This window comes from Dermacentor andersoni, chromosome 3 (assembly GCF_023375885.2).
Source record: "Dermacentor andersoni chromosome 3, qqDerAnde1_hic_scaffold, whole genome shotgun sequence".
NCBI classification, from domain to species: domain Eukaryota; kingdom Metazoa; phylum Arthropoda; class Arachnida; order Ixodida; family Ixodidae; genus Dermacentor; species Dermacentor andersoni.
Genome location: NC_092816.1, coordinates 13,335,864 through 13,363,853, shown reverse-complemented (window position 1 = coordinate 13,363,853; position 27,990 = coordinate 13,335,864). Strand labels below are relative to the sequence as shown.

The 27,990-nt window shown below is 43.8% G+C and overlaps 1 protein-coding gene across 1 annotated transcript; it reads left to right on the top strand.

Moving 5' to 3' along the window:
- Positions 1 to 148: 148 nt before the first annotated feature.
- Pat1 (Protein interacting with APP tail-1) lies at positions 149 to 26,907 on the top strand. The gene is made up of 14 exons (XM_072287070.1): positions 149 to 470; positions 887 to 975; positions 2,811 to 2,971; positions 7,962 to 8,085; positions 8,784 to 8,952; positions 9,085 to 9,141; positions 10,542 to 10,574; positions 10,667 to 10,734; positions 13,006 to 13,111; positions 13,570 to 13,694; positions 13,802 to 13,887; positions 14,135 to 14,325; positions 18,639 to 18,804; positions 22,405 to 26,907. Exons 1-14 carry the CDS (start codon positions 336 to 338, stop codon positions 22,641 to 22,643), a joined length of 1,749 nt encoding a protein of 582 aa, XP_072143171.1. The 5' UTR covers positions 149 to 335; the 3' UTR covers positions 22,644 to 26,907.
- The last annotated feature ends 1,083 nt before the right edge of the window (positions 26,908 to 27,990 follow it).

Genomic DNA, 27,990 nt, shown 5'->3' with positions numbered 1-27,990 from the left:
TGTAGTTCTGTGTACAGAACGCTGCATATAAAAAAAAATTAGTTTCGAACAGGTTTATGTTGCAACGCATTAGAAGAGATAAGCGCAACTAATTTACAAGTACCACAGCAGAACTTTTCTCCTAGGCAATGCCTGGCATTGTCCTAGGTCAATTTGTGCAGCATCGCTTTACTTGTCGAATTAATTTCAGCGCTCTAATATATAACCATAGTTTTTTATCTGGATGTTCCTTGATAACAAATAACTTGTTTCTCAGGCAATTTTTTTTCCCCTATCAGACACTAGGCTGCCTCGCGAGCAGTTGCGATTCGTTCTCATGTCAATTTAGGAGTAACATGGCTTCCCGCTTAGAGTGGATCCCAGATTCCCTGTACAACTCGGCTGTTACTACGCTGGTCAATAACTACCCGATCTTTCAGAAGGACTTGCGATATCTTCCGGAAAGCATCGCCTTCGACATATTATATCAGGTGAGGCCCGGCGAAGTGTGCACCTTCTCAAGCCACGAAACCACACGCTAAACTAATGTTCTTTCATGACTGTATGACCCGTCTGCTAAAATGTGGGCTGGATAATCCACGTCAAGGTGTTATTCTGTCGTTATATCTTGATACGTTTCGCACTTGAAAAAAATTTTAGAAGGGATTAGCGTGTACGGTGTTCTATACAACTCCTCACCTTGTCGGCGGTGCATCAGGAACGCAGTGTTGCACATCAACTGATGTTGGGCATTGCTCATTCGTAAATAACTGGTTAAATGGACAATCGAGCATTTCTTCACACTCAAATTGGTTACGGCGGTAATAAGTCTCGGTGGGCAGCATTGAGGCGACCTTATTGCTACACCGTGGATAACGTAGATGTGTTTTGCTTGTTTGTTTTGCAGCTGTACAAGCAGAACAAACTATGTTTTCTTGGCTTCGAATTTTACGATTTGGATATCTTCGCAAAGATTACAAAAGTGAAAGACAAGAGGTGCGTATTTTCGCTATTTATGGTTTTTTCCAGCATATTTAAAACCGCGCTAGAGAACTGTATAAACATAAAGACTCCACAAGACACTGCTGCGTTGTCTTTCTGATCGCACAGTCCTTTCGCGCGGTTTTAAATATAAACTGACTCGCCCAACTTGCAATACATCTGTGATTTTTTTTCTTCTTTTTGACCCACATGTGCACCTTTATGACGGCCGTTTCTTTGTAGCACGCGAATTGTGACTGCGTACGTGAATTGTGGGGTTGATCGATATTTCTTTTTGTTTGTGGCTCATGCAATCAGCATTCCCCCTCCCTTTGTATCTCCGCGGATTCTCTGAAAATAGTATGATTTACTATCCTTTGCCACCTTTGTTTAATCATTGCCCTCTGTGCTCCAACTTTTGGCTCAGCATGCACAAATGTGTTGTCTTTATCGGGATTTCATTGTGAACTGGCTGGTGTGTGCTTATCATAAAGCCTTGCCCTCCTACACATTTAAATAATCTGACCATCTTGGCATATCTATCCAGCCACATGTTCTTGGTGTCTGTCCTGCTGGGTTTAGAGATAATTTCTATGCCTGCCAACTTTTATGGTTTCATTGTAAGTGCCTGATTTTTGTAGCTTGATTACAATTGTCAGAATGACACCAACAATTTAATTATTTATTTGTATCCAGTTTATGACAGACTACAAGTACAATCACCGACTGAATTTGAGGAGCCTGATTTTCCTGGCCTGCTTGATTATTTGAACTTGCCTGCACCACCACCTGTTCTCCATAGAACCAATGTATAATAACAACCCAAATTTCAACCACCTATTTCATGAATATTATAAATATTCCTGTTTGCCTGTACCACAAATCATTCCTCTTCACAGCATCACTACAGGACAAAGCCAGCAAATTTTTTTAATTAACAGTCAGCATTCTAAGTAATCAAACAATTCTAGTATATTTCATGATATTTTGATATAATTCACTTCAACTTTATTAATTTTCAAAGTTTAAGTATTTTCCGCTAAGCTTAATAGACCTACGTCAAAGCACATTTTGGTCTGAAATGCACAATTGGTACTGGCACTGTGCAGTCTCTGGCACATCATTTTGTTTTCAAGTGGTTACTTTCGTTTTGTGAGAGAAATAAGCTTTTAAGCTGGCTCAAGTTCTCTTATAAAACACTGCACCTATTTTCATGAAATTTGCCTCTGGCTACCACAGAATTAGGAACAAACCCGAGAATCTTGTTTAACTCTCACGTGCCTTTAAGTAAGGCTATAGCTCTAGTTACCTCATGGCCACAAACGCACGTTTGCCATCCTGACAAGGTCCTGCTGGTTTGTCAAATCATGACTGTTGCACATAGCTGCTCACCAGCTGTTAGGAACCCACACCATCAGGCATTCAGGTGTATGGTGTTTAAGAAGTATTTTCTTAACAAAATTAATCTGGAAACATCACGTGTTTCCGATGAACACACATATTTTTGCACCAATTACAGTCATGCATGTAAGGAACTGTTTTTCAATAAACGAAGAAATGTGTTCAAGGTCAAACAAATTTGTTTTTGTTTTGCTATATTCTACTCTGAACTGTGCAAATGACAGACATTTGTGACCTAGGGTCTATCAGCAACATTACGGCTTTGTGCAATTATTTGTTTGTACGCAATTTCTCATCCATTATGAACTTCAAATCTAGCATACACCTTTTTATTCTGCAAATTGAAATTCATGCAAATACTTTATACTAGAGACTTTCTATATAGCACTATCTCCTTTCTTTTACAAATAAAGTGAAAGTTGGTTTCCTCAGCGTTTATTAACTTTCAGGCACCTCCTGCACCACTGCTTCCAAGCAGTCATGGACCATGGCACCCAGACAGCACATTTGTTAGCCGAGTCTTATCACCGACGGTGTGCATCTGCATCACCGAATGCTTCGCCACACCACTACTCATTTGAGTACCTCATATCTGTAGGAATATCTATTGGTGAGTTTCATTTCTGTTGTACAAGGGTTGAGCATATGAGTTACATGAACCTGGTATTTGGGAGTCGATGTCGCAGCTCTTCCTTCATCTTAGACAGCAGGAAAACAAACACCTAAGAATTAGTGTTGCTGTATGGTGTGTTGGACCAGAATCTTACTTTTCGTATTAACAAATTACACCACAGTGACTACTTTGCCTAAATAAATGTACACCTGTGCAGTTCCAAGAATAGTAGTAGTTTATTGTATTAAAGGGCCCCTGAAATGGTTCGAACAAATTTTGTAGATGCGTAGGGTACAGCTTAAGTAGAACATTCGCACCACAATTTAAGTGAAGCGTTACGTATTAATGGAGCTACAAGCGATTACAAGTTACCCTCCTCCCTAGTCATGCTTTTCCTCCTCAACTTGTTCGCCGAGCAATCAGGGGTAAGCTCCATCTTCACTGGTTCTGCGTCACGATGCGACGTCACATCGTCCACTTCCGGTTGTTTTGAAGCCCGCCCCCACCCGCGCGAAACCTTTCCACTAGCCGCTTGGCCATCGACTCCAAGCAAGAGCTATCAAAGCAGCGCGCATTGCGAGCATTCTGTCGTAGCGCCGAACGTGTCTGGTATTCGGGTAATCACACACTAGCTGAACGTTTCGACGGAACGGTGGAGGCATAAACTCAAGCTGATAAAAGAACTTTAGCGTAGACGTATGTGAGCTGCCTGATCGGTCTTCACGGTCCATCCACCCGTTGGCGCAGAACTTAACGAGCCAAAGAAGGAGCTAATATTGCTCTAACCAAGTGTAAGACATTTTAAACATTTACAAAAACAATGTGTTAATGATTACACTCCTGCGAAAAATTTACACCAGCAGCAAAGAAGAATACATTTTGTTACTGCTACTGTGTGTGGTTGAGCTCTATGCCACCAGATGGCTGCACTGTGCAGACCATTCACATTTGCACTTCTGTTCATCCCCTGAAACGACACGCAAGGGGACACGGCCAGGCCCTGTGCCCTTGCGCTTGCGTTTACCCTAATACCGGACTCGCGAAATGCTATTGCGTTAGTAATCTTCCGGTATAAAGTGACGGCTGCAATTGCACAAATCCTGGCGCCGATCGGATAGCTGCAGTCCGATGCGCTGCAGCCAGTCCGCTCGTCTACTGACTTGCAGAGGGACGCGATGTCGCAACTGGACATATTGCCAGTCACTACGTTTGCAGTCCACAACGCAACAAACAAATCATAACGGTCGCAAGAAGACAGACCGACACTGACGGCGGAGCTCTCGTCAAAGACTGAGCACGTTGTAACACAAGCAGACGACACTTGCTGTGTGCCGGAAGTGCTTAAGTGTACTGAAAAATTGTTCTTGTGCATTCTCTTTATGTTACTTTCTTCTTATAAAAGCAAATTAACTAACATTCCAACTATTACGAACGTCATTTATTTACCATAAAGTTGGAAAAATTATTGATCACTTGCCCTGGTCAGCCAATTGGATAGGTCACCCCATTGACGTCATATGGGTGATTTCCGTCATATGGGTAGGGGCGGCTTAAAATACCGCCGAGCAGTGTGCTGCGATCGGCAGCGATGTGCATCTTTAAAACCTTATAATAAATTACACGCTTTACGCGGAGCACTTAGATGTGTCAATTAATGATCAGAAGGACCTACTCTAACGACTCAGTACATTTGTAGAAAATCGTCAAAATCATTTCAGGGTCCCTTTAATGACAAAACGAAGTAGGAATTAAAGGCCTGCTGGCATTGCAGCTGTCTCACTTTCCAGTGGACACCTAGGCTGCTATTTTATAATGATGCCTTTTGCTCGATTCTAAGCCAGTCTCGTCATCCACAGCTCACGGCCATCTGATCTCGTTGATAATACGGCGGAGAGTCGCTCCAATCGCTGACGATGTGCTATAGTATGAGGCATTTGCACCTGAAAAAGCACCGCTGCAAAATAGCGCCCCTGAACTATCCCACAGTCATGGGAGAGATACAGGCTAAGAGCAAAGATAGGGTGAGAAGAGTGTTACAATAAAAGAGAGGTAAAGAAAATAGGGCATAAGTGAAAAGGCGACAACTAAATTGTGAATAACAAACTTGCCCAACTTTCTATTCTTTTGCAAACTGTTGTTGCCATGCCAGGCTAGAAAGCAAGCCTGTGATTGGAATATCAGGCTGTTGTCTTCCGGAACAGATAGACGGATGCTTACGCTATCTATAGACAAATGCGGTACATTTTTTCAAAAGCGGTTCCTAGTGTATTCCTTCCCTAAATATTTCGTAGGCCTTTAAAGGTGAACTGTGTATTGGGGCACATTGTGTGTCCTATATGCACTGACTTGGTGCCTGGCTTACTGAAGGTTGAATTGGCCAGCTGCCACCTCAAGAATTTTCTTCTGCTGCCCCAACCACCTAATAACTGCACACATATACTTGTATGGTTAATAAGCTCCGCTATAGACTTGTTGCAGTGGGTTCATCTATCAGGTGCCCAAGGTATTTGAGGACACAGGTTTGAATTGCCATATGCACTAACATTCTCACTCTGTCTGCCTAGGGACTTAACTTCTTTTGCACCAATGCTTCTGTCACCTATCTAGCACGTTCATTCCAGTGTATCAGCTTCCAGTCTGACACAGGAGATGAAGCCATATGCTATCCTAGTTGTCTTATATGCCAACCAGAGTAATTTGGAAACTGCTATATTTTCAATGTCACTAAATCCTTTCTTTTCGCGGTGAGACTTATTGCCAATTATCATTTGTGACAAAGAGAAAATCGTTGCCAGTGGTCAAACGCCATTCAGGTAGTTGAGTTTCTTAAACAGGTGGAGGCCACGATGAGTGAGAGCCCTTAAAGGACAATTATGGCCATCGCGGAATAGCATCAAGTGGCAGAGTCAGCAGCTAAACTTTCGATGCACAATGTCACTAGGCACCACTCCTAGTAATGAATTTCCTTGCTCCCACGGGTCCAGGGCAACCCGAGAGTGACATGCTATGAGCTTCTGCTGCCACGTAGCCCTCAATGTAGCATTCTAGTTTTCATGCAGAGCTTGTATTGCCTTCTCGTGTTGGGGTTGGTGTTGATGTTGCTGTATCAAAAAGCTCAAGCTGTGCGAAAATAAAGATTGCTTGTCGGGCTGTGGAATTGAACCACTGACCTCTGGGTTGCGAGACCACCATTCTAACCGATTCAGCCACTGTCGGTTCATCATTCATCTATTTCTTCATATGCATGAGGAAGTAGACACAGCGCAAGGCGTGAGCCGATCACAGGCGTCCCTTCCTTTCGGAGAAGGGAAAGGGCGCGACCGCATGTTCGCTCGCCTCGCGCCTGCCGTTTCCCACCAGTTAAGACCCGGCAGTCAGATGAAGAGGCTGCGTTTGGTTCGTTTTGTCGAAGAGCAAGCTGCGTTGAAGAAACGGCAGCGGGAGCGGGCCACACATTGTGCGTTTGGCTGAAGAACATGCAGTGTTTTATGAACGCCGTTGGGAACTCACTCGAGAAAGGGCTTGTCGTCGACATGCCGACTTCACTGTGAGGGAGCGCAAAGCCAAGGCGTGACGACAATGAAGAGGCGCGGATCCCGAGCTTCGCTTGCACCCCTCTTCACAGTAGTGGAAGGGCGGTAAATTTTTTCACTATAAACCTGCTATGCTGCTATGTGTTAAAGGCGTCACTAATAGCAATACTAACAAACAGCTACACAATGCTAAAAACTCGCTAAAAGCTGCTATATTGCAAAACCACTGCCCAAAATCAACATTCATTATCTGATTAAAGCATGCAGTCACTATCAGAGTCGAATTTAGTCAGTAATTGAGGCTAGGTACGGTTTTATTCAAGTCTTAGAAAACAGCAGTAAAAGAAACAATGCAAAAAGTTTGAAGTGAATATATCACGAATGTAGTCTGGAATACCTTGTGCATATGGTACTTTGTTAACGATAACTCTATGAGCGTGAGCACAAGTATTGGTATGGACTGAATACTGGGCACGTCCCGCTAATCAAACTTTCAGAGCCCAAAAATTGGGTGTTGTAGATTACCATTAATCAAAATCCACATTATTGAAATATCGGCTAGGACAAAGACTATTGAACTGCAGGTCAACTTCTGAAGTACCATGTGTTCTTCAAACATTGTCTTGAAAGCATTCATTATTTTTTTCTTATTGGTCTACTGACATTTCAGGAGTTTGACTGACAAAAGTAGGCTACAGCTACCAGTCAGTAACTGTAGCAGCAAGTGAATGTACACCTACCTTAATTTCTAATGTGTGAAAAACATCACCATGCACAGACCAGTAAGTTTCATGGCTGTGTCAATTAAGTGTCAGCAGCAATTTTTTCTGTCCTCTCTTCCTCCTTTTTGCCTTTTTTTGTGCATGTGCACATGTGTTTCATGGCTATGATCACATAAAGCCAACACTTTATTGGCTTCTTAGCTTCATATGGTCAGCACAAAACATTTTACTCCTTGGTTCCCCTGATTCCTTTCTGGCACACACTTATGCACACAAAATGCATGCGCAGCCAAAAAAGAAAGCAAAGGGCGGAAATGGCTTTTGGGACTTTTACCTAAATGGCACAGATGTCATTGCCTTTGTTGAGATGCGCATTTCCCTTTAAAAGCTATTTGTAAAATTTTTCATGGCAGTGCCTTTTTTGTTGTTGATTTTATCAGTGTTGACAGTGAGGTGGAAATATTTGATTGTGTGGCTTTGTGACAAGCAACTGCTACTAGCACACTGCGAGTGATATGCAATGAGCATTTAATCAAGAATAGTTATATCCTGTGTCTAAGTGCATGGAAAGCTGAACTCTGATGCCGAGCTCTTTCCACACAGGTCTGTGCCAAATAGGCTTTCAAATATATTGGGCACACTGCACGGGCATATCTCTAGTTTTTTTGTCGTTAATTTGTCAGCACATTAATGGCTGCTTGCTCTGAGGATGCTCTGGCTTTGTGTGTGCAGGAAATTTCCTCAGTGATGCTGGCTGGTTCCGTGAGAGTGAGAAGGTTCTGCTTAGCTGTCTTTCATTGTGTCGTAAGATAGATGACTACAAGCACTGGGTGTCTGCGCTGGAATGTTGCCTAAGGTGGGTCTTGGTACTACCTGTTCGGATGCTGTGTTCCCTACTGGTCACTTTTGGCAATACTTTCACTTTTTCATAATGTCAGAAAAAGAAAAAAGTCGGATGCAGTTCTTCAAAGTAGCTACATGCATCGTTTGACATCATGTATCTCTGCTTGTCATCCTCTAAGAATTTGTTCCGTGCTAAGAGATGACCTTTTGCCATTGAAGACAATTAGGCTCAGTAAAAAGTGACCAAGCCTCTTTTTGTTTTTGTTTTTTGTAATCAAAAACAGTGTAATTTGCTTTTATTAGTGGTTGGCTACTCTTGATAAATTGTTGCCCTAGTGGATATACATCAATTCCACATTTCTATACTCCATATTTCTGAAGTGCTGGTGCCATTCGGTCCTCTCATGTTGCTCATTTTGTGATCTACTGATGCTGTGCCCTTGGTAACAGTGGTACATTTATCTTTTAGAACTATGAGTTATCATTAAGTCCCCCAATTATATAATCATTTTTCCACTTTCAATGAGAGAACAATTACACTCCTTTAGAAGTATTGGAGATGTCTATGTATAGGACTGAAGCTCAACATTGTCCTCTTTATTTTGTTTGGTGGGACTGATGAGGCACCTAGTAGGTCGTGTTTTCAGCATTCAGTCCAGCAGTTGCACCTGTTTTGCCAACTGTTCTTTTGCGGTCACACTATGTTTACAGGCTACTGCACGTGCAGCAGTCATACTGCAAGTTCACAGAGGCCATGGATACCTTGGAGGAGACCAAGCAGTACATTGTCAAGCTCACCAACGTGGGCCACTCGCTCAACCTGGCGGGCCTCTACTCTGAGTTCTCATCACTCTACTCCAGCCGTAGCCAGTATAAAGAGGCACGATGTCTTTTGTCTTTCAACACACTAGCAGGGCACAGTGTTTGCCTTGTTTTTCTTGTGATGGAAACTGTGAAAAGACTGAGGACTTCTCTGTTTCACATAATGTTTGGTTCTGTCTTTTATGCGCAGGCATATGAATGGGCAATGCAGGCTCTAATGCACCTAAATTCCAATGCACACCCTAAGGTAAGTGGCAAGCTGTGTGTCAGTTCTTAAGTGTTAGCACAGCATTTATAAATTGAAGAACACCATCAGTCTTCTTTCCTTTTTCTTTTTTGTGTCAAATGGCCCATTAAGTGAAAAAGCCGGCAGTGTCTGTAGCAGAGAAATGGTGCCTGAATTCCCATTGGCTTCGACAACATGCCTTGAGTACGCGAGGTGCGCTCGTGACACTGGCTCGGGCCTTATTGTAGCAGAGTGGGCGAAACAGAACACCTGCTGCTGTGTTAGCACGCCAGGCGTTGCCCGAGGGGAAAGGGCATCGCCGCAATGCTACGTCACCAGTGTGCCTCGACGGAGCAGATATGGCACCGCAACACCACACGATGCCTTGTTGGTGGCTGCTGCTGCTTGCATAGTCTCTTGTCGCACAGGACGTTGGTGACATGCGACGTCCTTGACTTCTCAGCAATATCACCCAAACTATTCCAGTCTACAGCCAACATGCTAACGTAGAAACTGTACAAAAAAATTAACCCGCACCAATTTAATAGCAAAACTCAAAAACGTTACTCGCAGTGCAAAACTCGAAGGACGGCTCAGCAGCATTCAATTGAACATTAATGCTTTCACGTTCACAACTCATTAAGGTGTAAGGCTTAGGTGTACTTATATTTTTAATATAGTACTATTCACTGATAAATGCATGCTTTATTCTGATAAGGGCCGTTTATAGTCCGACGTAACGCGCGCGCGCGCGCTCGCGCACGCTACGTTACGTTGGCGAAAACAACTCCTTCTATAGTCCGACGCACTGCAGCGCCGACGTAACCGGCAGCTGCCAGCGTGCCCCGATGAGCTCGGCGCAAATTTGGCTCCTGCTCCATTTGCGCGCCGGCGCCGCCACCCGCGTCGACCCACAATGCATTGCGTGCGAAGAAAAAGGTGCCAACACAACTCAGCAGACGGCTTTTGCGGACGGCGCACGACTTGGCGAACGCTCTGCGCATGCTCCGAAGATAGCAGCCGACGGCGCGCGCGTTGAAGTATAGAGGGGATGGCATCTCGGCTGGCGCAGCGCAACCGACGTAGCGTGACTGACCGTGAACGACGCTCGCCCGCGCGCCGATAACATCGGACTATAAACGGGCCTATAGTGTTGAAATAGTTTGTTTTACTTGTTAACATGTATATTTCGTCAGTCTAGTTTGATGCAGTGATGTTTTGTATATATTGTAGAAGCTTGTTTGCAAAGCAATGTCTTTGGGGAAGTGTCCTGACATGCAGAGCCTTTGATGTTTCTGTAGGATGAGTGGAGCAATTATTTGTTTCACCAAGCTCCTGTTGTGGCGAAACATTGCACGTATGCTTTTGTGTTGGTCACTGTGGAAGTATATTGTGACTGACTGTTGTGTCCCATCTTTCAGTCAATTATTGATGTCCTCCGGCAAGCTTCAAAAGTGAGTGACACTTCACCACTTACACTGCTCAGTGGAGCATGTCTTATGAGTGCACCTAATTCCTTCCTTTTTTTTTCTTTTCCTTTTTTCAGGCATGTGTTGTAAAAAGGGAATTCAAGCAGGCGGAGCTCCTGATTAAGCAGGCACTTCACATGGCCTGGCAAGTACATTTGTTCCCAAATTGTAATATGAATTTAGAATAGCTGTCAGTTGGGTGTGTCGGTAAGCGTTCATGATGGAAAAAGCCCTACTAAAACAAACAATGTCCTGTGTTCTTGCTAAGTCTCTGCTTTAGTGGCGCTTTTCCCATCATTATGCATCACACAACTCACTGAAAATGTTGGCAATACTTTTGGCCATACTATGCTTAAAGACAACTTTGCAAGGTGTCAGCACCAGCACTGCTGCTCTCATGCCAACTTCTGGATAGCAAGCACAGGGTGTCCAGTATGAAATTGTCCATTCAAGGACCCATATTATTTTTGCACATAACACAGAAAGTCTACTGAACTCTCCCAGGCTGATTGGATCATGTAGAACCTTGTGGAACCTGGAAAACATATGATCCAAGGTAACTAAAAATTTGGCAGACTCAACTGTTGTTGATATCTGCGTAATGAGAAGTGTTGAGCAAATCGTTGCGGCACGAGATGTCGATGCATGCTGATCTGGTGGTGCCCGAGCGGACCAAGTCCCGCATTATTCCAACCGCAAAGCTTCTAACCGTTTGGTTGGAAGTTTTGACGTGCCTACTCTGCGAGAATTGTGGCACGAGTCGCTGAAGCGCGTCAAGCTCATGAAGCCCAAGTGACCGAAGATGCACATTGTCATTTTAAGACAGTGATGGGAAACCGAAACCAAATCGAGCTGGTGGGCAACGCCAGAGTACGATGCCGCCAGAGCAAGACATGGCACTCATTTCATGCCACTTGCAGCAGGGAATGGCAGTGCGCTTCTTGTTCTACACATGCTGTGAAACAGATGGGTGAAGATGCTTATCGCAACAGGGTAGGTGGTGATGTACGACAACCCGCAAGGAGATTTACTGGTACTGGAACAGAAAACTGAGAATGTGGTGGCGTTTTGCCTGGCGTGTACTGTGGGGAAACTGTTGTTATGGGTGCCTGATGCTCTCGGTTGCTTGTGCCTCACACCTTTTCTTGTTTACATGCAATCTAGTGGCCAGGAGGTGCATACGATCTCAGTTTGGCGATACATATACTGAACATCGGTGCCAAAAAAAGATCTCGTTTTCCGGGAATGTATTAACCGGCAAAAAAGAAGTATTTTTTGCATTCTCGATTGCGAACATTGGCCCCAGGAAATTGTATGAAACAGGATTGTATTAGAGATTCTACTGTAGCATGTAGCATGCTGTTAGTCACCTGCAGTCCTTGCAGTCAAACTTTATGACAATGTAGTGAAATGTAGTGCTCTAGTGCACATCTAGCAGTAACATGTATATGTGCCACAGTGACTACTGGTGGCAACAAAACCAAGACTCCTTATCTGTGCTTTGCCAGTAGAAACAACAGAGGCAGCTTTCATTTGTGAATTGTCTGTGCCTTCAACAGTAGAAACAACAGAGCTATTACCAATTTGTACCTTTGTGAACCACTTAAGGATAGACATGAGACAAACACTGAGATGTACAAACAGGAAAGTGCAGACTGTCGCTGTTTAGTATCGCTCACACAAGGCAAAGTGGCACCAGATGTGATTTGTTGGGAACTTGTTTTGAATATTGTTTCTTTTACATTAATACAGTAGACTCTCTTTAAATGGAATGTCTAGGGACCAGGGAAACTGGTTCCATTTATCAGGAGCTCCATTTACTGTGAGGCAAAGCTGAATAAAATTGCATGAACACAAAACCAACCAACCCCGAGGATGGTGTTCTGTTTAAGAGGCAGTTCCGTTTAAGCAATTTCTGTTTATCGAAATTCCGCTGTATTTTTGTTAGATATTCTACTGTAACATGCCCAAAATAGTGGATGGCCTGTCTACTTGATAAGCAAGAACATTCATTGTCATGTGATATGGCTTTGTTATTTCCCTCTACCCACCGCAGCGGCTTAGCAGCTATGGTGTTGCACTGCTAAACACGAGGTCATGGGATCAAATCCCAGCCGCAGTGGCCGCATTTCGATGGGGGCGAAATGCAAAAACGCCCGTGTCCCATGCATTGGGGCCATGTTAAAGATCCCCTGGTGGTCAGAATTAATCCGCAGTTCCCCACTATGGCATGCCTTATAATCAAGTTGTGGTTTTGGCAGGTAAAACCCAGCATTCAATTCAATTCATTGTTTCTCAGAATAGTTCTGATCTGCTTCTTGCTGTTACCACTGTCTGCTCAAACTATGTTTACTGGTCTGCTCTGTTAGCTGCAAGTGGTTGTAACAACTGCATTTGTTTCTTTTTTTTTCCACAGGGAGCATTTTGGTCGGGAACACCCAAAAACAGCAGACACCCTTCTTGACTATGGCTTCTACCTGCTGAACACAGACTCTGTGAGTCAATCTGTACGAGTCTATAGGGTGAGTAAAGTGAACATATTAGCATCTTTTGCTGCTTCGACGCATTTTTATGGTGTGTTGCATGTGTCAATGCCATGACACTTGCCGTACCAGATTTGCTTATGGGTAACCGTTATGAGATCAACCAAGCACTAGTACATGGCTGGCGTTTCCAGACTTAGCAACCTTAAAGGAAAGTAGTTCACTGCTATACTTGCAACTGGTTCCTATGCTCACGTTTTGCATGGGTGTTAGCCAGGAGTGCCTGACACAAAAATGTACTTTGTATCAAAAGAAATTACCAGGTTCACCCATATGACCTCGCAGTATGAGAATTCATAATGCTCAAACGGTGAAGAAAAAGTGGCTAAGAGCACATGGGGTTCTTGTAGAGCCCGTAAAGGGTTCTTCAAAGCTCAGTTGTCTGGCATGTGGGGTTCCACCTAATTTTGGCGATATGTTTTATGTGCACATTGCAGAAAGTCTTGGACATACGGCAAAGTGTCCATGGTGGCAACAACCTCCATGTTGCCCTTGCTCATGAAGACCTTGCTTACTCATCCTATGTTCTTGAATACCGATCTGGAAGGTTTCAGAATGCAAGGTATTCAGTGGTGGCTGTTCTTGTATACTTAGCTCCTGCATTGCTTATTTGTGCTTTTGCATCTTTGCTCACTTTTTAAGCAATGTCACACCATCTGCTTCCTGCAGAGACCATGCTGAAAAAGCCATGCAGATCATGACCCGCCTGCTTCCTGAAGACCACTTACTCCTGGCTTCTTCAAAAAGAGTGAAAGGTGAATGCATATCATCTTGTTTTTTGTTGCTGATAGTGTAGTAAGTTAGAAAAGGTAAATGTGTACAGTAAAACCCAACTTCTGTTACACTGTCATATTATCTTTAAAAAGAAACGGCATCTTTTTCACATCTGTTTAGCATAGTTCGTCATTTTTGATCCTGCAGCACTGTAGTTCTTGCAATGCGCAGTCTAGCCAGAAGCACACAATGCTTAGTGTTTTTCAGAAGGAAATGTCTTGCATGCAGCACTGATCCTGGAGGAGATAGCCATTGACAACACCGACAAGGAACAAGAGATGCGGCTGCTGCAGGAAGCGTTGGATCTACACGTGTCGGCACTGCGCCTCTCATGCCAGGCCTTTGGGGAGATGAATGTTCAGACAGCCAAGCACTATGGGAACCTTGGTCGTCTCTACCAGTCCATGCGACGCTTCAAGGCATGTATAAATATGCCCATTTGTTGTGTTGTCATGACCCACTACAAACATCGACTTCGTGATGCATAAGCACTGTGAGATAAGCACCACATTTAAAAGCTTCCCCTTTGGCTTATATAAAGCACAGCCATGTGCATTGTTTGGGGAGTGATAGTCTTGGAGAAGCACAATATGTGCATTGCGAGTTTCAAAAATGTTTCGTTTCATCTCAAGTTCTTTGAGACATAATTCAATAGCTTTTTCTTCCATTGCATTGCATGTATATTATTGTTTAAGGCAGCTTAGAATTTGACAGTTTGTAGAGATGTATAAATATTGAAAACTGAATGCGAATTGAACAGTCCTTGCTTTTCAATTCAGGTGCATTACTACAGTCGTATCTTGTTAATTCGAACATGCTTAATTTGAACAACCGGTTTATTCGAACTGACGCCGTGGTCCCGTAATAGTTATGTGTATTCCAATGGGCAAAAACGTCCGGTAATTCGAATGCACAAGCATTTGCAAAATTCGAACATACAGCGCTCTGACAGTGCTCTCTGCAGTGCACCAAATCGCGCGGCGGCACCTCCGACCAGCATTGCTCTGAGCCCGTCATAGAGAAAAGGCTTAGGAGAAATCGCTCAACGCCACGCGTGAAAAAAAAAAAAATAGGAAACTGTGGCGGAAACTTAATCTTCTCTCAAATGGCAAGGTTGCTGTTTCTGCATCGCGACACAGAATGACCATTATGCCTATAATGCCCCAGCCACACTAGCGGCAAAACATGCGCTGCAGGAGGGATCAGTTCTGGGCCGATTTTTTGTGGCTCGCCACGGCGGCAAGCAAGCCGCGAGCGGAGCAGACCAATAAGAGTTGCCCCTACAGTGACGCACGCACGGGAAACTGGTATCATGCGGACCCGTTTGATCGCTCTGTTCGTACTCGCATCAGCTTTCACTCACATTTGTTTTGGTTGGCTTGATTGGAAGGGTGCGAGCACGCAGAGGAAAGCAGCAGTGGAGGCCCAGTCCTGGCCTCGGCAACTCGGCTGCTTCGGTGGCACAGGTAATTAGCGCCATCCAGCAAGCTGGCGAGAAAGCAAATCCGTTTCCCTCCCACCCTTCCTTGCAACTACGCTCCCCTCTTAACACCCTCATCTTCAACGGTTTCCATGCGCGCGCGCCTCCGCACCAGCCTGGCGCAAGCTCAGCCTGCTCCTTGAAGTTTCATTTTCTGCCATTATTCAGAAGGGAGCATTGGCCAGCGTGGGCAGTTTCGTGGTTCTTGCTCGCTGTGTGCTTGCGCGCCGCAATATTTCACTACTCGCACTGTTTGCGTATCATGCTGCAGTGTACCAACACTTCGAAAAGAAGTCCTTTTTTTAAGTCGAACTAATTTTCGGTCTTCTTTGAGTTCAAATTATCGAGATTCGGCTGTATTTGAGAATGTGAAATTTTCAAGTACAGTATTTATTTCTACTCGAATGTAAACTACGAGTACAATCAAACCTCGATATAATGACATGGATATAGCAAATTATTGGGTATACTAACAAAGTAAATCTGAAACGTTTTTTGCCACTATTAGTATCCAACTAATATATGCATATAACAAATGCAGTATTGGATATAATAAAGATATTTTCTTGTCGGATTCGACTTCAGTATAACAAGGTTAAGCTGTATAAAAACACTTATCAGAGTCTACAGAGAAGAAGAGCTAGGTATGTAAGTTGTGAACGTTCCAAGTGACCTGCTGGCAGAAGAGCTGCAGTTGCTGCTTAGAGGTGCCAGTTTTTAAGCGAATTCATGGAGGAGTTAACTTCTGTAATTTCTAGTAATTCAGTCAGGATGCCTCACCTTTACACGGCCAACAAATTAGTCTTTTACAGTGCAGCTCTTAGGTGCCCATTCCTGTGTTGAGTGTCGGCGTGCCTTGGCATCGTACCTTGGCGTAAGTGAGCAAACAGGCACAGCGAAGGATGAAACAGCAAATGTGGAGCACAGCCATGTATGAAAGATGGCGAGAGTGAAGATAGCGAGATGAGGAAAGAGGAGTAAGATGGTGCAGTGGAAGCATGAGGAGAAAAATGTAGAAAGCTACCTTGAAGCACCACCAGATGGCGCTCACGTCCGCACGCATCTGTGGCATCTACGGCATCGGCTGTGCAGGAGAAAGACATAAAAAGGAACCAGGAAGCTCGCACTCCCCACAAAGCGTTCGCTGCAAGCACTTCCCATTAAAGATTACAGTTGCATAAGCTGCAGTTGCCGGGAAGCAGCAACTGTGTGGCCGGTCTATACGTAGCGCCGCACATAGCTCATCGGTGCGACGCCTCAATATACGTATCGTCAAATGAAAACACGTATAGAGCTGCACTGAAATTTTTCATTAGGGAGTATCGTAATCGTCAGTGAAATTTTTGACTTAAGCAGATCAATTTTCTTATTTGCTCAATTTCAACATGTTTGTGTCCCTTTAAACTGATCTGCAGGCAGTTTCAATGAAAACGACACTCGACATGAATCTGATGGCGTGCTGTTCTTTTGTTTCATTACTGTCATTGTCATGGTGCACTATATATGATTGCATTAGTTGTTGCTCATTTACAAACTGCCCGGTTGGCAAGACATGTTGTGAGTGACATTACAACTATCAAATAATGTAAATAAAATAAGCTTTTTTTCTACCTGTTTACCCTCCCAGTGTACTCCATGCAACCTTTCTATTACTTTGTATAGAAATTATAAAATACTTAGTATTATATTCAAACAATATTCAGTGGCAATTTTTTTTACACACCACTCTGGAGGATTGGCCAAGAATAGGCCCATACTTCAGTGGTGCTGATGCACTATTCCATCCAAAGTTTCTGCATCAGATAGCCATATACCTACATTATAGGTACAGGTTTGATGTTGTGATTTAACATTAATATGCAGAACGTGTGTTCACTGGCACTATTTTGTAGGTTAATTTCCTGCTACAATACATATAAGCCAGTTTGATGTGCCCTACTTGGTGAGACAGCATGGAAAGATGTGAAACCCAAGGTTGTAGGAGAGATAAGCTTCACTTTAAACACATCACTTTATGACATCCAGCTGATTAAATGGAGTGCTGATAACCACTTGTTCGTTTGCGTAAAACAGAGTTGATGACAAGCAAAGGGAAATGTACTTAAGATTGCAGAGAACTATAGCAGATTGTAAATTAGCTGGTACGGTTTGGGCATGGTTCGTATGGGACAGGAAAAATAAGAGAGTTTTGGGAGAAGCCTTTGACATGCAGTAGACTTTATTATACTGATCATGATGCAAAAATGAAGGTCTTGCATTTGTTTACAAATGTCATCCATGCTGCAGTTCCACCATATAGTGGCTATGTATGTTATTGGCCATGTCTTGGCTCGTGTGTAGTGTGGATTAAGCCGAACAGCTTAGCTTTTTTCCCAGCTTATTGCTAGAGTCGACCCTCAATGTAAGGAACTCCAGTTTAGCCAAGTCAATGATAAAACAAACTTTTTCGTTTTCCAGTCTTAATTCCTTGAACACAGTGTATTTCTCTCTGCAGTATAGCAAAAAAACTTTATACATAGCTGGAGTGTCTGTACCAAGGACTAAATGAAAAAGAAAACATTGCTTGACAGTGAATTCATCATTTGCACCCACTGTTGTGTGTGCAAATGCTGCCGGTGAGTATGGAAAGCCTTGCTTTGCCATCTGTCCTGAAGGTACAGAAACCACGCTGGTTGTGCCCTGTTCTTGCTTGCACTCACAGATATGTTCCTAAATACACCAGTGGCCAGTCGGAACACCCATCAGAAACGAGCTTATAAGTGCCTCAGTGGTGACAAAAGAAACCTGCATTGTCTCAGTGTCTCTAGACAGTGTCGTCATTGTGAACAATGTTACGGTAATCTTGACCGTGACCTCACTGTGCCATTGTAAACAAACAAAATGACAGCCTATTGTTGGTGGCTTATGACGATGGTGCACACGCATGTGTGATACCACGTGATGGCAGCGGCCAGCAGCAAGTGCGGTCTAGGCTTGCTTTCACTGCGATCTCTGCCATGCATGCTAGTGCTCTTCATCCCACAGCTATTGGTTAAGTTTCTCGCAGAATTGTCGATAAATGTTTAGTTAACTAGATGCCATCCACCCGGATTTACTTCAGCAGTATGACACTGTTATGTCGAGGTTCGACAGTATAGTAATATACAACTTTCTGTTGCCCCATACACCAAAGCTTACATTCATGTATTGTTTCTTGTTGGTCTAGTTGTTCTGACAAGTAAATATAAGGTGGAATATCTCAATGCTGTTCAGGAGGCGGAAGAAATGCATCTGAAGGCCATTGACATCAAGGAGAGACTACTTGGGCCTGAGGATTACGAGGTGGCCTTGTCAGTCGGTCACCTAGCTTCACTCTACAATTATGACATGAAGCTCTACGAGCAGGCTGAACACCTCTACCTCCGTTCTATTGCCATTGGTGAGTTTGCCAGAGGTCATCAAGCCTTATTGCTTATAAATTGCAAGTACGAGGAGATTTGCTACATTGGTACCAAACGGCACATTCGAGTTGTCGCCTTTGAGTGCTCTCGTGGTGTGCTTTACCTAAATTCGGCACTAGAGACACATTCGTTTGGTTCATTCATGGTGCCATGCTCCACTTCAGAGCCACCCGAGTTGAAAAGCTTGGTTACAGTAAAAGCTCGTTAATTCGAACTAATAAAAATCGGAGGGAAAAAAGTCGCAGGGAAAAAAGTCGCAGGGAAAAAAGTCGCTCGGTTAAGGCGCGTATGTAGTCCGACGAAGTGCGAGCGCGCGTGCACACATGCTATGCCACGTTGGCGAGAACAACGTCTATAGTTCGAAGCACTGGCGCAGCCAACGCAACCAGACACAGTCAACGTGGTCTGACGTGCCCAACGTCAAGATGGCTCTTGCTTCATCCGCACGTTCGTTGCGCTGACTGCACCCACCCACAATGCATAGCGTGGAGAAAAAAGGTGCCCGCACCATAGAGTTTCGTGCAATAATTACTAGAGGGCACTCTTGCGCTAGTGTCTACAGGAGCAGCAATGAGAGCGGTTGTACCAGCATGGGAATTATGGGAAGTACATGGATTTGCCTAAACTTAGTCCATCTGGCTTCAAACGGCCTTTTAACTTTGTAAATTCATCATATTCAACAATGTACTGCGTAATAAGTAATTAAACATTATTAAAATTGTCCTGCAGCAGGATTCGAATGCAGGACCTCTAGCACAGAAGCCTGATATTGAAACCATTACGCTATGGAGGCATGCATTGATGAGCGATGTGAAACACCCCTATGAATTTATTGCCGGCATGCCAGTGCCTTGAGACACTTGGTGCGTTTCGATTTGCCTACCTAGACAAGCTCAATCATTTCAATTAATGGCAATTGTGCATGTTCGCAGCGTCTTTTGCACTTCGAAGAGTATAGTTTGCTCTGAAATTTACGACAATAAAGGCACAAAAAGCGTGATAAACAAAGCCACAAGAACACTTGAACCCACAAACACGAAGATCAAACAAATCCATGAACTTCCTATCATTCCCATGGTGGGCCAATGACTGCAGCGCCAGAGTTCCCTCCAGTATATTGTAGGAAACTCTATGGCCCGCGCCACTTCGCCGACGGTCGAAGACAGCCGTTCAAAGCGGCACGCAGGTTGGGGATCACTCTGCGAATGCTCTGAAGAGAGCAGCCGACAGTGCATGCGTTGCAGCCTAGAGGGGATGGAATTTCCGCTGGCGCAGCGTAAGCAGCGTAGCACGACTGGCCGCAAATGCCGAGCGCCAAGAACGTCGGACTATTCAACGCACTTTTGCGCCACCAACGCTCGCTGCAGGAACAAGAGCTGCGCTCTAAAATGCACTCGCTAAATGCACCACAACCTGCTGCGACGTTGGTCTCCATTGTACTTTCATAGCTGCACCGTCCAAACATGCATCCCAGCGATGCTTTCCTTAGAGTAAGAGCCACGAATGTCAAAGGGTATGCTTTTTGGTACTGCAAGTGCCGATACACGTCACGGCCGCTATGTTTTAAACATTACCTGCTGTCGCTTCTCGGCAGAACACCTCGTAGAGAAAGAGCATAGCCTGCATGATGTAACATGAAAGAAAGGAAAAAAAATTTTTTAAATTAATAATAAAAACACGCAGCGCAGCATCTGCGTTTTTATCTTGAAGATCTTGAGAGAGGGAGAGAATCAACCTGCAACAGAGGCGTTGGCCATGCCTGGCCAGGCGCAGACACGTCTCTCTCGTCTCTCTCTCCAGTCGGGCCTAAACGAAGGGCCGCAGATGGAAAGAGCAAGGCTGCGTGGCTGGCGCAGCGACGCCAGCGCCAACAATGTGCTCCCACGGACTAGCATTCTCCCCACCCATGATGGCGCGGAGTTCGAATTATCGGTGGTGGTGCGGATTTCAGTGTGAATTAGCGGGATGCGTTACATATTGCTTTCAATAGTTGGATGGACCGCGGTGGCTACTTCGAATTATCTGAAATTTCAAAAATGAGTTGCAAGTTAACGAGCTTTTACTGTACATGGCTGCTGCAGCTTCCACTGTTTATGCAGTATGAGCCATGATGGGAGCTATGCATTCACGCGCTAAGTTTTCTGTCCATCATGTTCGTTTATGATAAAAGTAACGCCGACATGTTTCTGCTTGTGACCTCCGATAGTTCTGGCAAATGACGGGACGTTCGGCTTGGGCAGGCTTCCTCCGGCTCCAATTATGAGTAGGCTCTGCATCACTACAATCTAAGTTGAAGTGCAGTAGGAACTATGTAATCAAATGTGCCATAAACAGGCATGTGCAGCAGACTTAAAGATTAGTTTTCTTGCTGTAGGGTGAGGCAGCAGTGGCTTGTTGCTCTTCGAGTCAATAAATTTCTCAGGGTTCAATTTTGGTGCTGAAAATGAGAAAGTCAGTTCTTTCTCCTTTCTGGACTCTAGCAGTCCTGTGACTTCCTTTATTTTACATGTTTACCCTGTGCCTGAGGCAGCAAGTGTGACTGTTGTCCTGAATGCACAGTAAATCTGACATTTTTTTAGCGGACTTGTTGGGCTCTATGTTCAAAAGGTGCATCGTAGTCTGGGTGAGAAAACATATATTTGTTGTGACGCCTGGTGTGCATCGCCAGTTGATCATGAAGATGTCGGTTGTGAGATGTATAGCGTAGCCCCTCGAGTATAAATGTGTGAAACTAGGCAAGGCCAGAGCACTGGCTGAGTGTCTTGTGGGTCCTTCATCCAACTTTACTAAGCAGTGGTGTAGGAGGTGTGGTAGAAGGGAGATGAGTGCATGCAGCAGCAGGTCCAGTATATGCAGAGAGCGTCTGAAATTTCAGAGGTGCACTCCAGTGACTCCAGGTTATTTACACCCATTAGTAGTGAGCCTTGTGGTGCGCTTAAAACTGGCCACACATGCATTTTTGCATTCCTGACCTGCCAACCCTAAATTATGAAATGTATGCTACTGTCGAAGCCCAAAAATAGTAAAATTGGTGAAAAATACTAAGAATTGTTTTATTACTCAGGATGTTGACTGTTCAAATTGCAGGCTTGTTCTGGAGGGACGCAGGAACAGGCACTCTCAGAAATATTAATACACTTTATTCATGAAATATTCACGTAACAGCATCGTTGGCTTCAGTGGCTGCTTCTGTGAAAGGGTGACACTGCTGCAGGCAGATCCATAGAATCGAGTGGCTCCAAAATGTTGGGCTATAAAAATTTGGCTGCTAGTCGTATTTGTATTTCTTAATTTGCAGTTAACTGTACACAAATAGAAAATAAAAAATTGTTGTCGATATGATACTTGTAAACATGTTTAAAAAAACTAGCATTTTACAATAAAAACTTAAAAGTTGGCAGTCGTGCATTTCACCACCTTTGTTATGTGCCTGCTCTTGCTATAAGCAGCATTCTGCTGTAAGTGCCATGCCATTGTGGCAGGTTTACACAAAAGTTCTGTTGAACAGCCCATGCCACCAGGAAAAAGTGCACTTTCTTAGAATCTGAATTTCACTTCATGTTTTCTGTGGCTGGCAGGAACAAAACTGTTCGGAGAGGCATACAGTGGTCTGGAGTATGACTACCGGGGCCTGCTGAGGGTTTCTATGGAGATGAACAAGACCAACCAAGTGCTGCGCTACACTCGGGTGCTAGAGGAGTGGCGGCAGCTGCGGCAACGCAGCCTGCGCGAAGGCCATGATGCTTCCCCATTCACCTTTTGCGTCTGCAAGGTGCCCCCCGAGGACATCTACACATATGTCACCAGCCTGCGGTAGAGTTGCCCACCAAGGCCAGTTCCTGTTCATAGAAGTAATCAAGCCCTCAGCAATGCCTGAAGTGTGTGTTCTGCCAATCTCAGAGTTGGCCACCTGGCTTTCCTTAGTGTCAGTTCCCTGCCCCCTGGTTTGTCCATCAGCATCACACTTCAGTTGCAGGGGCATACGGATCCCGCTTTGCCTGGTGTGCAACGTCTTGGAAACTTCCAAAAACTGTGTCCTCTCCTTTTTACCCTAAATGCGGAGGGATGTAGTAGTTGGGCTGAGATATCGAAGCCAGTGTGGCCATTTTGCATGAAAACTGCAGATGCATTTCCTTCAGCCCTGTGCACCTACTGTGATTCAGCTGTAGAACTCAAATGAAATTAAAAGTGCACTGCATACTGAAAGTGTCCGTGGGCACAGATGTCTGTAAAATGGCTGTAGCTGTTTAAATCATTCATAGCAGTGAGCAGCCGCAATCATACCTTCCTTATCTGCCTGCACTCACTCTGCCTGGTTTTGAAAAGATGGTGGGGCAAATGCACAAAAGGGTTATCAATTACAAGCTGAACGGGAGTTGTGACGCCCCCAGCAACATCACTGGTGTTTTACACTGCTTGTTAGCTTGTGCTGTGCAATGACTGGTAAAATTTTAAAACAATGCCTTTGAATTTACTTGCAGCAAGAGATCCATCTGTGCATTGATGCTAGCAGAGTTTGCCCTGCGATGCTGTAAATTAGCTGCTGGGAGATTGTGTGCAATTCTATGAACGAGCGAGACGTGATGTACAAAAACAGACTTGTAACCTGCCAGCCTTCATAATGGCAGCTTGCAGTGGCAGAGGTTGTCATTAGTACTGGCACTTTCCTTATCATGTCATAGCATTTAGTTGCCTTGTTGATTAGTAGCAGAAAGTGACATTTTATTATCAACAATTGTACTGACAATTCAGGTTGCAATCCAAGGCTTTCGTTCATACTACCAGCTCGCGGCTTCCAATTCTATATAATGGAGTGGGACAAGGCAACATGATTTTGAGGGAAACCCGTGTTAGTAGGACTTTGGCATTATTTTATTGTTAATGCTTTCTTTGCAAAAAAAAATAATACGAGTCTGTTTGTAAGCTTCGCAGCACAGTTTATCTATGTAAGCAGCCAATTTCAAGGAAATAGTGTTAGTGTTGCTTTGCTTCCTCCAAGGTACATGGTTTGCAGAGGCTTGTCATCCATCAAAACAATGATATTTGAATGATGTGTGCTTCCTTTATTATTAGTGCCCTATAAATGTGAATACTATGGAAAGACAAGAGCAGTTAGGTTTTTTTAGGCACCAGGCACAGATGTAATGATGCATGGTGCAGAAGTAATGCAGCTATGGTAATTGAGAGGCCGTGATGGCGCAAATAGCGTTTAGCTTCTCGGAAGTGAGTGTACAACCTACCGAAGAGTTGCTAAATGTAGCATTGCAACACAATTTACAGACTTCCCTGAGTTGTCAGCAGAATCTCCATAGTACTGTTAAAATATCTCAACTAGTGACTCTCTCATCCACTGCTGTCCTCGATGCAAATGTCATTCAAATACCAACATTTGCCAACTTCGTGTAGTGCCGGTCTTATAGGCATGTGCATATCATAATGAAACTACCAATCCAGAAATAGGTCAGTGCTCACTGTGTTCCCATCATCCCCTTCTGACACCTGATGATGAAGCACTCACTGTATGCTCTCACTGCGAGGGTGGACTTCATACGCCCCTTGGCTGCGTTATTCTGAAATAGTCTGCTGGCAATGGTGCTTGTATAAATGAGTCAATGTGCAAAGAAGACCACTGTGAAAAAGAAGAAAGGACACACACTGCCATGCTAACATCAGCTTTTGTGAATTGCATGCATGTCCCAATTACTGTTTAATGTGCCGTCCTGCATCCCTGATCACCATTATGCAGACCATGAAAGTCATCCAAACACTACCAGACTAAGTTGTCGCCCTCGGCTTACCAAGCTTCACGAGTGTTCCCACTTATAGTTTTCTGCACATCCCTTGGGCACAGAAAGAACATGCCCAGTGCAGGCACTAACAGTGTACTACCAAGCCAAACAGCACAGTGTCAAGCAGGACTTGGCAATCTGTTTTTCTGAGTTCTCCATACATTCACTTTTGCACAGGCTCCAGAATTGCCTGTTCACTGGACACACACCGTAAAACAGAACCTATAGTTAAAAATTACTGTTAAAAGAACTCTTCTAAAAAAAGCCTGCTGCTGTTGCAATGAGTTTAGCAGGAAATTTGTATTTCTCTATGAAAAAGAGTGGCACTTTTTTTTTTCACTGACCATTCTTTTTTTCACTAGATTTCTTAGAAAAACTATGCTAGGCTGATGTTTATTGAATCAGTTTGACTGTAATCATCCTTACATTTTACCAGTTGGCTCAGCAATAGCTTTTAATGACCAGAACTCGCAACATTGCACAAGAGTTCATCTCATAACATAGTTCAGCTTCATATTCTGCTTAAGTGTGGACAGTTTAAGCTCATCTGCACTTGTGTGTCTTTGAGCATCAATACATTTAGCAAAGCATCATTGAGCTTGATTTACGTTCACATATTTCACACTGCAGTGTTTTGACTTGCTCACGTGCTCGCATACAGGTAATGTCCTAGATAAAAACCATATCTGTTTTATTTATTTGGGAACCTACATTGCCCAGTTTAGCATTATTGTAGGGGGGTTGAAACAGTAACAATAATGAAAATGTGGAAACAAACAGAAGTAACTATATCAAGGATATGAGGCTGAGGTGACAGTGATGAAACTGGATGCCATAAGGAACATGTAGAAAAGGCATATTTTGTTGGAACTGAAGATGGCTTGCATTGTGGACTGCAGTTATTAATTCCCTTCTCTAAGGATTGGCTGCTGGTACACCATCTGTGAAAGGTCTCTTGGTTTTTGACATAATGTTATGCTTGTGACTGTGGCCAACCTTGTCTATACTATTCACATCTGTGTTGCACTAAATAAGTACCCTTCAGGTAAGGTTAATGTAGTTAAAACCGTCACTTTGCTTCTTGGTGTGCATCAACAATTGTGAGTGTGATATAGAATTTAGTGGAATTATGTGCTGTTACATGTGAGGCAAAGCTGATGTCTTGAAAGTACCATGCTTCTTAACACACCTAGGATCGACTGGTGCAGGCATTGCTGTATAAAGTAGATGTATTCCTTTCTACTCGTGTACATAGTGTATTGCCCCCGATGCTTAAATTTTGCATTTGTGACTGACACTTGAAATGTCTCAGGTATGCTTAGGTGGCAAGGAATGGTAGGTAACTGCTGTGTAATGTTATATGAGCTGAATTCACATTGTGTTTCTTGTGCATTATTGAAGGCCTGCTGCAAATGACTGGTATGAGAAGGGGCTTTTCGTACATGCGTGCACATTTTTTTTTTCTACGTGCTTGGCCAGGTTATAATGGTACATGGTGTAGGATTCACAGCTTAGAGCTTTGGTATTAAGGAAGAAGTTTATTTTCTGTGCAAGTTAATCTTTCAGAGCTGGTTATAGCAACATTGTGGTTAAAGTGAATAAACAGTCTGCTAAGGGCCACCTTACATATGTAGTTCAAGGGAGTCAGCAGGACCGAAATTGCATGAAAATGTGCTGAATGCCAGATTAAATTTTGTTAATTGTGAGCCATGAAAGAAAGATGTTTCTGGCTTTTCAAACATGATTTTGAATTACTATTGTGTCTGGTGCTGTGTTCCCCTCTTTAATCAGTAGCCCTGGACTGTTCACATGGACACCTACCAAAATGTGTTGTGAATACTCAACATTGCAGTATTGAAACAACTCGCTCCCAGTACCATGCTTAAGTTAGCAGCTTTGTTTTACGATATGCATTAGCAGATTGTGGTCAACATTTAGTACAGATATGTCATCCAGTTTGTGAACTATCATGCTTGTGGTGCCATTTTTCTTGCTGCTGTGCTAAGACTCTGGTAAGTTGATGCTGAGAAGTCTGCAGTAATGGTTTTTAACTGCCGACAGATCGATAAAAACAATTCAGATGACTGCATTTGTTGTACTTGTTAATCGCTTGCAAATTGGGCATGTAACAGTAACAAGAGAGTGCACAGGCATAGTGTTCATTATGTGCAAGTTTGTGTATTCTCCCAATTCATGACTGTGCCTTTATATTTTTTTTTATTTTTGGCTAGGTGTTCTTGCAATTGCATGTATAAAAATATGTAATAAAGCTTAGTAAACAAGTTGTATAAATGCTTGTTACTGTTAGGCACAAGATGTATAAGCGATTCCAAAGCAGACCTTAGAGGAACCTAGTGGACCCCACGTGCCTCATTCGTGAATAGGCGTAGCAGCACAGCAGAGCTGGTTTCTGCCCGTTCTTGAGCAGCGCGGCCTAGCTAGCAATGCCATGTGGTGAACTCCTGTCGCACATAGTGTGATTTCCTCCATTTCCCATGCCTCAGCTGCAAACAAGGCCAAAAAAGCTAATCACTCTTGGCCCCCCCTCTGGCATTCCCTCTCCACAAAGGAGATCTCCTCCAATTGGAACAGCAGAGAATGGTGATCACCATGCTCAAAATGAAATCATCATGTCTTGGTTCTTCTGTAATACACTTTGCATTAATGTTCTATGTACCTGCCAATCTGTTACCTTTTGAATTTGCAAAAACCCTATAGACCCAACATAGGAAGCGTAAAGGCATTCTCTAGCAGTGTTCCAAGCGGTGTTCCTTCCCTGCTTCATCTCACACCAGAGCCAGGAAACATATTGCAGCATCGAACCCCGCCTGTCTCTATTTCCCCTTCTTTTCCTTTCTTGCGGCATTGCACCTTCCACATTTTGGATCACTAGTCATGGTGAGTGACAAAACATGCACTGCGAAGAGGCATTTGTACATATGACCGTGGCTATCTGGCCAGGAGCAGGCTTCTTTGAAAGTGAAGGCACGCAACATTTGGTTTGCAATTTCAGCTGTTCTTGTGGTGTACAGCGCCATAATACTTTGCAGACACAATCGCTGGCGTATCACGTATACGCTAGGCTTGTTTTAAATGGCCAAAGCTGTTAAAGGGCCCTTCGAGGTACACTTGGAAAAGTGCTTGCCCTTGGTGGCAGCTGTTTCACCAGTCTTTTGGTCCTCTTCTGTGGCTGATGTGCACAGCATAGAGTGCCATACCTTCATTTTTAAATAAACATAACAATTAGCCCCCATGTTACCATTGTGGTCGTGTTATATTCAAGCAAATAATATAACTGAATCCAGTGGTCTTTTTTTACTTTTTCAGTGTCTCGTTTCTTCCCGATCTCGGAAAGTTTTTTTTTAAGCTACCTTC

What these genes read in the sequence shown, in the direction of transcription:
- Pat1 (XM_072287070.1), top strand. Translation starts at nt 336, where the DNA reads ATGGCTTCCCGCTTAGAGTGGATCCCAGATTCCCTGTACAACTCGGCT. An exon ending in AATCTGTACGAGTCTATAGG is followed by an intron (nt 13,112 to 13,569) that starts GTGAGTAAAGTG and finishes TGCACATTGCAG; the next exon opens with AAAGTCTTGGACATACGGCA. An exon ending in TTCTTCAAAAAGAGTGAAAG is followed by an intron (nt 13,888 to 14,134) that starts GTGAATGCATAT and finishes TCTTGCATGCAG; the next exon opens with CACTGATCCTGGAGGAGATA.